General features: G+C 41.3%; 1 protein-coding gene across 2 annotated transcripts in view; it reads right to left on the minus strand.

Moving 5' to 3' along the window:
* The window catches only part of acap3a (ArfGAP with coiled-coil, ankyrin repeat and PH domains 3a), a 315834-nt gene that overhangs the window by 77245 nt on the left and 227969 nt on the right, over nucleotides 1-10620 (minus strand). For both annotated transcript variants that reach the window (XM_048615183.1, XM_048615182.1), the window contains exons 8-9: nucleotides 10070-10165; nucleotides 5560-5634 (exon numbers count right to left, since the gene is read on the minus strand). In XM_048615183.1, the coding sequence (XP_048471140.1) occupies nucleotides 5560-5634; nucleotides 10070-10165 (171 nt within the window). The remainder of the gene's footprint in view (nucleotides 1-5559; nucleotides 5635-10069; nucleotides 10166-10620) is intronic.

Consider the following 10620-nt stretch of genomic DNA (forward strand, 5'->3'; position numbering starts at 1 on the left):
CATATGTTTGAGGCTGTGTCTGGGGTGATGGGGCAAAGGAGACAAATACTTTCCCTGGAGGTCTAGCTAAATACCCTATCACACTGACGTTGCTCAGGTATCTGCCCTTATCATGTTAATAGTTGCATAACTGGAATATGGAGCAGAGACAAAGTCTGCCCCCTTCACTAGGCATACATTCAGCTTCACATGTAGCACCATCAAAATACCTATCCTTTAAAACTGTTGAGTAGAAGTCTTCTGGTTAGAAACTTTACTCCACCTAAAACATTTTTTTATACTGATACCAGCAAGATTTGCTGCGTTTCCAGCAGCAACACCACAAATTTTTCTAGCACCTTTAGCATATTAAAGTGCCCAAGAGGACATGCAGGAGCATTTATATGACAGAGTATCACACTGAGTCACATAAGGAGATGTTAAGTTGGATGCCCAAAAGCTCAGTGTAAGAGGCGGGTCTTATGAAGTATCTTAAAGGGAGTAAGTGACGTAGAGAAGTGGAGAGGTGAGGTGAGGGTACTCCAGAGCTGGACACAGCTGAAGACATAGCTATCCATGGTCGAGTGATTAAACTGGAGTTGCACTAAAGGCATCAGATGAATGCAGACAGTTCAGAGGATTGTGGATATGTAGGAGATTACAAAGATAGGGTAGGGAACAGGCAATGGAGAGATTTGAAAATGGGGATGAAAATTTTTAAAAGTTGCTTCACTGACAATCAACGCAAGTCAGAAAGCACATGGGTGACAGCCAATGTGACTTGGTGCAAGTTAAGTAATAGGCAGCAGAGTTTTCGATGGCCTCAGTTTATGAAAAATGAAATGTGGAGACTACCCAGGAATGTGTTGAAATAGTCAAGTCGAAAGATGATGAAGGGATGGAGAACGGTTTCCAGCTGCAGATGAGTCGACAAAATAAAATACTGGCAAGGTTTTCTTTCTCGATTATTTTGTGTTTTGATGCCAATTTGCTGATTAATTTATGACCTGCCTTATATATTGACTTTGTCTAGCCATTGTTGAAAACTCTTGGTCTTGATAGTTCTCCAACTTGTACCCTGGATTTCCCATCATGTCTGTCAAGAATCTGTTAGCATTCATCTCATGAATCATAACTTGTTTTTTTTTGGAAGATTCCAAGCCATTCCACAGTCTGAACCCCATTACTCCATGTTTCATATTCAGTAAGCTTCAACTTATGGGCTGAGGAAGTTCTGAGGAAGGGTCACTGGACCGGAAATGTTAACTCTGTTTTCTCCTTCACAGATGATGCCAGACCTGCTGAGCTTTCCAGCAACTTTGTTTTTGTTCCTGATTTACAGCATCCGCAGTTCTTTTGGTTTTCAACTTATGGGCTGTTGAGTGGCAAATGAAACTCAATCTGGATAGGTGTGAGGTGATGCATTTGGGCAGGACAAACAAGGAAAACAAGGCAGTATAAATACTATGACCCTGGGAAGCATCGAGAATCTGAAGGACCTTGGTGTGCATTTCCGCTGGTCCCTTAAGGTGGTAGGACAGATAGATAAAGTGATCAAGAAATTGTACGGGATACTTGCCTTTATTAGTTGAGGCAAAGAGTATAAAAGCAGGAAAGTCATGCTGGAACTGTATAAAACATTGATTAGGCCGCAGCTAGAGTACTGTGTGCAGTTCTGGAATCTACGTTATAGCAGGGATGTGATTGCGCTGGAGAAGTTGCAGAGGAGATTTACCAAATGTTGCCTAAACTGTCAAGTTTTGGTCATAAAGAGAGATTGGATAGATTAGGATTGCTTTCCTTGGAGCCAAAGAGACTGAGGGGGAACACGATTGAAATGTATGAAATTGAGGGATATGGATAAGGTAGACTGGAAGGAAGGTTTCCTCTTGGTGGAGGGATCAATGACCAGGGGACATAGATTTCAGGTAAGGACAAGACAGGATGTGAGGAAGAATCTTTGTTACCCAGAGGGTGGTGGGAATCTAGAACTCACAGCCTTTAAGGGTGGCAGCAACAGAAACCCTCATAACAATTAATAAGTGCTTAGGTACAGACTTGTGATGCCAAGGCTGTGGGCCAAATGTTGTAAAATGGGATTAGAATAGCTTATTTTCTCATCTTCTTTGTTTCATTTAAGTCATGTTCTGAGAGACTACAAATTATTACTTGCTAACGGGAGGTGACAAGCAGCTCACAGAGCCAGGGAAGATGAAAGAAACCAGAACAAGAAAGCAAAACATTTGACAGTAAGTGACAGGCAGCAATTAAAGACAGGGAAGGTGGAAAGAAGAGACTAAGAAGTTGACACACAACAGAATGCAAGAGGAACCAATTCTACAAAAGTAAGAGACCAAGACTCTCTAAGGACATCTTTATCTATGATTCTCATCATAATTAAGAGTCAGACCCAGAATACAATGTTGGCAGTAGGTCAGGGATATGTGAACAATGTGGTGCATGAAGTGGAAAAAGAAGAGTCACTTTTAATCTGTTGTGCAAACTGTAAAGTACAATTTCACCCCAAGTGAGTTTTTTGACCCATTGAACGTTGTTCCCATGAGAAAACAAATAGAATTCAAACATTTCCCAAGGCCCATCAAAAGAAATGTAACAACTGATTAGGGTTGCCAAGAAATCTTTTTATTTTGTCTTGAAGAAGAAAGAAATTCTAATGTGGCCTTTCATGAAATATTAATGTTTCAACAATCATTGAAAATGCAGACAGTGACACTGGAAATGTAAACAGTAATGCTGCAGACACCGATGGTAAAATATTCAGCGTATTAACAAACATTGAGGAATGTAGAATGAGAATGAGATGTAGATTTTGATCCTGAGAATTTTGAGAGTGACATTGGCGTTGTAGAGGATGATTAGTAGAAATCATAAGGTAAAAATTGTGAATCTGATTAAACTACAGTCAAGAGAAGGAAAGCAAATAAAGGTAAGTTAGTTGTGAAAAGGAATGTTTTTTGTCAAATAATGTTTTGAATATAATTGTGTGAATTTAGATATTTATGTTTTGAATTTGCAGATTAATATTTAAAAAACAGGTGTGAAAGAAAGTGATGAAGTGAAATGTTGAATGAAATCAGTTTCATCTAAAGAATGTCTTAAATAAATTATTTCATAGAAACATTATCATAGTCTGATTTTCAGCTTTAATGCCTATTGTATTCAATCCATAAGTCCATAAGGCAAACATTTCAATGTACTGTTTCATTAGTATTTTTTAAATCCTATTTTTAACTTTCAGCCCTTTATTTCCTGAATGTAGGATGGGTAAACCAGCTTGTAGTGAATAAGGATAATGAATTTGGACAAGAGAAGGGTTATATAACATTTGCATAGTGCGATGGAAATGGGACAAAGGTTGGAAGATGAGGAATTAAGTGCCAATGCAGTGATCTTATGAAAACCTGAAAAGAGATTGTTAAGGAAAGAGGGTGAGGGAATCTATTAGAGGTTTTCAAATTAATGAAAGACAAACAGTGAAATGTCATTTGACAGAAATAGATTATATATTTGAAGTTAGCACGAAAGTACAACAGCAGGAGGGTTAGAAGAAATATTTTCACAAAGATTTATTAGAATATAGAATACTATAGTGCGGGTGGTTATTGAGATAGAAATTTAAAAATCACTTAATTGGGGAATGTATTTGGAAAGGAGGAATTTAGAAAGGAGAAAGAAAAATGTGATTGATTTGATTTGATTTATTACCGTCACATGTTATGAGGCACAAAGAAAAGTGTTGTCTTACATGCTTTACAGGCAGATCGTACTATACAAGTGCATCAGGGTAACAGAACAGAGTGCAGGATACAATGTTACAGCTGCCAAGAAGGTGCAGAGAGAGATCAACATTAACATTAAAGAGTAGATAGTTCAAGTTGGAGACCTAGCATGTTATAAATACAATTAGCTGAATGGTCTCTTTCTGTGATAAAAAATGATGTCATGGTTGATTTCTTTTTCTGAGTTTAGTTCCCCACTTTCACATAACATACAGCAACTTAGAAACTCACAGTACAATTAGCTCATGGTTCTCTGATCATATTATAGGCTGGTTCATTAATTCTACCAGGCCCAGTGCTTGCAGCTGAGAGCCCCGTCGGGAAGGAGCGTTGGTAGGAAAAGACATTTTAGATAATCTCCAAACAATGTATTGAATTGAAATAGTGTCATGTTTTGATATTGGCAATTCTGAGATTGTGACTTCTTTTTGATCACAGTGTAATGTGGTGAATATGCTTTCAGGGCTTCACTTCAATGTATGGACCAGAAATCTGATGGCACTGTGATTATTTTCTAGATACCGAACAGGCAGCTAAGCCTTCAATATCTCAAAGTGAATACTCATTACAGGCTGGAGGTATGCTCTCCTTCATGTTGGTGTAGGTTAAAAATAGACATCCATGGCTCATGTTTTGAACTCCCCCAATTTGGTAACTAAATTTGATCATGCCCATTTGAAGCACCTTAGGATATTTCTGAACAATGAAGATCTCCTCATGTTGCTATTGTGATTGGCAGAAAGGGCTTACAGTCTGTTGCAAACACTGAAGGCAGTAGTAATCGTCTTCCCAGCAGTTACCCAGAGTAAACTGTAGCTCATCCAAGATTGGGTTTGACAGCAAAGAGATGGGGATGAAGAGGGTGGGAACTAGGCTGGTGCTGGAGAGGTGGAAGGAGGAAAGGATGGGAAGAAAATCTATTGCTGGAGATATTCTGGTTACAAATGACTATAGAAGAATGGGAACCAAACAAGAAGCAGTTTATTGAGCTGGAAAATGGAGGAGAGGGGTTGGAGGAGGATGGCGTGGTTAATTAAATTGAACAAAGCACTATAAATACACCAAAGGAACAACCACAGATAATATGAGATAACACAGTGTGGAGCTGAAGGAAAACAGCAGGCTAGGCAGCATCAGAGGAGCAGGAAAGCTGACGTTCGTCAGGAGCTTTCCTGTTCCTCTGATGCTGCCTGGCCTGCTGTGTTCCTCCAGCTCCACACTATGTTATCTCTGACTCCAGCATCGGCAGTTCTTACTATCTCATTGATAGTATGACTTGTGTTTTAGGAGCATTTCATTGCCACAGCGGCTATACAAGTGGGCTTGGTGGGCCAAATCACCATTTCGCACTTCATTACTTTTATATTGCATAGCAATAGTTCTGAGGACTAAAGGAATCAAAAGATATGGGGAGAAAGCAGGAACAGGGTACTGAGACGAATGGTCAGCCATGATCTTATTGAATGGCGGAGCAGACTTGACGGGCTGAATGGCCTACTCCTGCTCCTATTTTCTGTGTTTATATGTTTCTCTGTTACGAGGGTATCATATTGTTCGGGTACGAAAAATAGGAACAAAGCCACAGCAGTAACAGTTGAACACTAGGACTCACCTGGAACCCACTTGTCAATGTTAATGACTGGAGCTTTGTTCCTGTGGTGTAGGATGTTAACTGAACCTTTTGTCTCTCTCAATACCTCAAACACTCTCCAAGATACTTGCTGTTCTCTGTCCTGAGTGCAGATGGCTAATGAGAGATCAAACACTGCCTGGGACTTACCCGCTGTTGTATCAGCGCGTGCTTATGCTCCATTTCCCTTTTCTCCACAGCCGAGTCAATCACAAGCTGGTCCAGCTGAACAGGACAGAAACCAAAATAATCTGTTAGTCTGCACACACAGCGAGGCTCAGGAATTTCTACAAAATCACGGCACCTTTGTCCTAAATATCTTCTGAAAATGTCAAAAACAATATGAAATCGACATGATTATGAAATGTCTGGAATAATTCCTCAATTTTAGAGAATTTACTCTTTAGGAATTTAACCTTTTTCAATGCCAATTGTGGATTGACTAGCACCTGTTTCCAGAATCATTGGAAGTTTTTGTGCATTTCTTTGAATGAGATTTAGCAGGCCACACTTTCTGGGATGTTTTATGACAGAAGTCATCTCCAATTTGAGGGCAGTAAAAGGGGTGTTCCAGGTTTAACCAGGCAAGAAACATGCTCCCAGAATTCTCTCAGATCAGCTAAACCCTTTATGCAATAGTGATGATGAAAAGACAGGCAGAAAAAACAGAAAGGAGGCACGAGAATGTTTGTAAGGAAGAGGGAAATGAAAAATATAACTGCTATTGTGCACAGGGAGGTGGGGAAGATTGTGAGCTGTATTTTGCGGTGGGAAAGATAGGCTAGCACTTGCATTGAGGAAACCGGCGAAAGAGAGATATACATTTATATAACACCTTTCAAGACTTCAGGATATCTCAAAGCACATTACAGCTAATGAAGCACTTTCAAAGTGCAGTCACTGATGTAATGTTGGAATGTGTGTGCAGGTATAGAAACATAATGGGACAAACATCAGATTGAACTATGGAGGCAGAGGTGGAAAAAAAACATTATTAGCATGGACAAAATAAAATGGGAAAAAGAGTGCCAGCTCGAATTCTATGAGAAAGGGTGATGTGTATAGTGAGCAGCAGGATTGTTTTTCAGCAGGTGCTCAAGTAGGTGGCTCACTGGCACCATCTGATGGACAGTTTGAGTTGGGCAACAGATAGCAGGAACTGCAGATGCTGGAGAATCTGAGATAACAAGGTGTAGAGCTGGATGAACACAGCAGGCCAAGCAACATCAGAGGAGCAGGAAGGCTGACGTTTCGGGCCTAGACCCTTCTTCAGAAATGGGGGAGGGGAAGGGGGTTCTGAAATAAATAGGGCGAGAGGGGGAGGCGGATAGAAGATGGATAGAGGAGAAGATAGGTGGAGAGGAAACAGACAGAGGCTGGGATGGAGCCAGTAAAGGTGAGTGTAGGTGGGGAGGTAGGGAGGAGATAGGTCAGTTCAGGGAGGACGGACAGGTCAAGGGGCAGGATGAGGTTAGTGGGTAGGAGATGGGGGTGGGGCTTGAGGTGGGAGGAGGGGATAGGTGGGAGGAAGAACAGGTCAAGGAGGCGGGGACGAGCTGGGCTGGTTTTGGGATGTGATAGGGGGAGGGGAGATTTTGAAGCTTGTGAAGTCCACATTGATACCATTGGGCTGCAGGGTTCCCAAGCGGAATATGAGTTGCTGTTCCTGCAACCTTCGGGTGGCATCGTTGTGGCACTGCAGGAGGCCCAGAATGGACATGTCGTCTGAGGAATGGGAGGGGGAGTTGAAATGGTTCGCGATTGGGAGGTGCAGTTGTTTATTGCGAACCGAGCGTAGGTGTTCTGCAAAGCGGTCCCCGAGCCTCCGCTTGGTTTCTCCGATGTAGAGGAGGCCACAACGGGAACAGCGGATGCAGTATACCACATTAGCAGATGTGCAGGTGAACATGTGCTTGATGTAGAAAGTTTTCTTGGGGCCTGGGATGGGGGTGAGGGAGGAGGTGTAGGGGCAGGTGTAGCACTTCCTGCGGTTGCAAGGAAAAGTGCCGGGTGCGGTGGGGCTGGAGGGGAGTGTGGAGCGGACAAGGGAGTCACGGAGAGAGTTGTCCCTCCGGAAAGCAGATAAGGGTGGAGAGGGAAAAATGTCTTTGGTGGTGGGGTCAGATTGCAGATGGCGGAAGTGTCGGAGGATGATGCGTTGGATCCGGAGGTTGGGCAACTTCTGCTTTGAATGAATCAAAGCATTGACAAGTAAAGCACAAAGGAATAAAGAACAGTTCTACAGCATATTTCACATTGTCAGGATGCTCCCAAAGCACCTTCACAACCAATGGAGAGTAGTCACATTTGATTTGTAGACAATCACAACAATTTGCACATAGCAAGAAGCCAAGAAGAGCAAATGGGATGAATGATTAGTTCAGCTGATTTGGGGTCAAAAATAGTTGAAAGGCTATTTCAGCCTTATCAAGGTCGTGCTTTGCTTGGACAGATGATGTTGAGTTTGGGTTACTCTTCATTGGGCTCGGTGTGAGCTATAACAAAACCTCCAAAACTGAATGGTCCATCGACTGTCTCACCACAGAAACCAAAGTTGTTGGAGTTGTAACATTTGGATGTACGTTTAATAGGGGCTGAATGGAATGTTGGGAGCAAAATCTTTTTTAAAATTAATTATGGGACGACCTGGTATTTCTGTCAATCTTACTGTCTGCCTCAGTGAGTGTTGGAAGGATTCACATGTTGACACTTAACCTGTTTGGCTATAGATTGAATGCCCAGCTGTCAAGTTTTGAATTGAACCTAGAGTCTCTGACTCAGACGGGGATTACTAACCACTGTGCCACAAGACCTCATCCTTCCACCCACTGACATCTCTTCTGGTTCTGCCCCATTTCAAGGTTAAAGCCCTACCTCCAGATCTAGTTTAAATGTCATTAATGATGTACATCATTGCCGGCTAACATTATTTTTATGGATCTCATACTCCAACAGGTGTTCAATTGCTCTGAGTAAGGGATAAGGTTATAATTAAAATCTTCATTCCCAATAGCCACTGTTTTTACATTGCTTCAATGAAATGCAAAAAAAACAGCTCTTCTCTTTCTTAATTATGTCATTAATTAATCTTCCTGGGGACTTCGCACACAGTTTCAGTGCACATTTTTCCTGATATTTCTTGAACTGATCTCCTCCAAGATGCTGTCCATTCTCATGTGCTGAGAATTACTGCATTGACTTCATTCTAGAACTAGGTGCCATAGGATAAAAATTAGGGTCAGACCATTCAGGGGAGACGTTGGGAAGCACTTCTACACACAAAGGGTGGTGGAGGTTTGGAAGTTTCTTCCACAAATGGCAGTTGATGCTGGATCAGCTGTTAATTTTAAATTTAAGAGAGATAAATTTTTGTTAAGCAAATATATTAACGGATAGGGGCAAAAGGCGGGTATATGGAGTTATGCCACAAATCAGCCATGATCTCATTGAATGGTGGAATAGGCATGAGGGGCTGAATGGCCTGCTTCTGTTTCCATGTTCTTATATGTTGTAATAATTTGACATGCGAAAAATAAATGCAGTGGATTTAGAGCAAGTGGAAGTTATCCATCTACATGTGCATGTAAAAATAGTATTCACATTTTATGTTACAAATATAAGCTTTGTTGTTTTTTATTCTCTCTTCCCCAGTTTGTCCTCTTTGACTCCTCCAGCTTTTGCTAAGGTACAGCTCCCCATGAGCTGACTGCCCAGCTATAGCTTAGCTTGGACTACTTTTGCTTCTGGGCCAGAAAGTTGGGGGTTTGCATCCCACTCCAGAGAATTGAGCACTTGGCTGAGATTCCAGGGCAGTACTGAGAGACTGCTACACTGTTGGAGATGCTGTCTTTCATTTGAGATCTTACATTGAGGTACTATTTACTCCCTCAGGTAGTTGTAAAAGAGGAATCCAGTTCTTAGTGTTCTGGAAAAAAATCTCTAAACCAATATTGCTAGATCAGACCAATTGTTCACTATCACATTATTCTCTGTGGGTGCTTACTGTGTGCAACTTGGTCATCATGTTTTCTCCATCATTGATTATTTGGGTATTTCATTAGCTGTAAAGCATTTTGGGAAACACTGAGGTTGCTGCATAAATGCAAGTCATGCAAATAGTCATATTCTTAGGGAAGCTCAGATGGACATTGGTGGACTATTCAACCACTTGGCCATCACAATCTGGCCCAGTCCTACCCTCACCTAACATTTACTTCTGCTTATGTTCAAGCAGGAGTCACAGAAGAGAGAATCAGTACTAAAATCCTGGTGGACATTTGCCCCTCCCATTATCTCCAGACATTATGCTATTTGAGGGGGACAAAGCTGCTGAATCTATGTGCTCAGTACCACAATGGGCAGTGCATTTGTTCATTAAGTTACTGAAGCGACTTCTTAAATAATTAAAACAGGCTCGAGTTTATAACTTTTAATTCATGACTTCATCCACTTGCACTCAGGAATCTACAAATAATGTCAACAGATAAATCTTCTTCCATTAAACCCTTCTCCATGTTTCTCATTTACTACCTGTGACCTGCAATGTCCTCAAACTCATTAACTTCAAAAGAAGGCATATAGTCTGAAGTGATAAGATCTGCTAGTAACACCTTAATCTAAAAGCACAACAGCACCATAGGGACATGGAACAGTCTCTCACCTCCGTGGCCAGTTTTTTCATGTAGGGATCCAGCTCCTTAAGCAAGTCGTATCCTTGCTGGAAGAAGGTGTACTGTGCATGCATGAACGACAGCATCTGCACCACAGAAATGACAAACCATCAAACAGGTTTCAATATTCAACATTTTCCCTGAGATTGACCAAGTTCGGCAAAACAGCCATATTCATTTCACAGAATGCTCCTGGATCCTGCCAGAAATTTTCTTTAAAGGATAGTACAAAGATACAATGAGTGTCATTCCTCCACATATTCATCACAAACCCCCAACTAGCCTGATGTTAGAATGTCCATGCCAGAGAGTATTACTGATGAATATAATACAGTATGTGATTATTGAGTGTGTAACTATTGAGGTTGTGTGTTTGCAGAATGAGTATTAATATCCAGTGTTGGAGTCTTGCAGTGTTAATTAATTCCCAATGTTGCAGTTATACTGTGTGAGCTTATATCCAATGTTGGAGAGTTACAGTGTGAGTTTATACTAGTGGGAGCTTATATCCAGCATTGAGAGTGTTACAGTGTGAGTTTAT

This window comes from Rhincodon typus, chromosome 31 (assembly GCF_021869965.1).
Source record: "Rhincodon typus isolate 14 chromosome 31, sRhiTyp1.1, whole genome shotgun sequence".
NCBI classification, from domain to species: Eukaryota; Metazoa; Chordata; class Chondrichthyes; order Orectolobiformes; family Rhincodontidae; genus Rhincodon; species Rhincodon typus.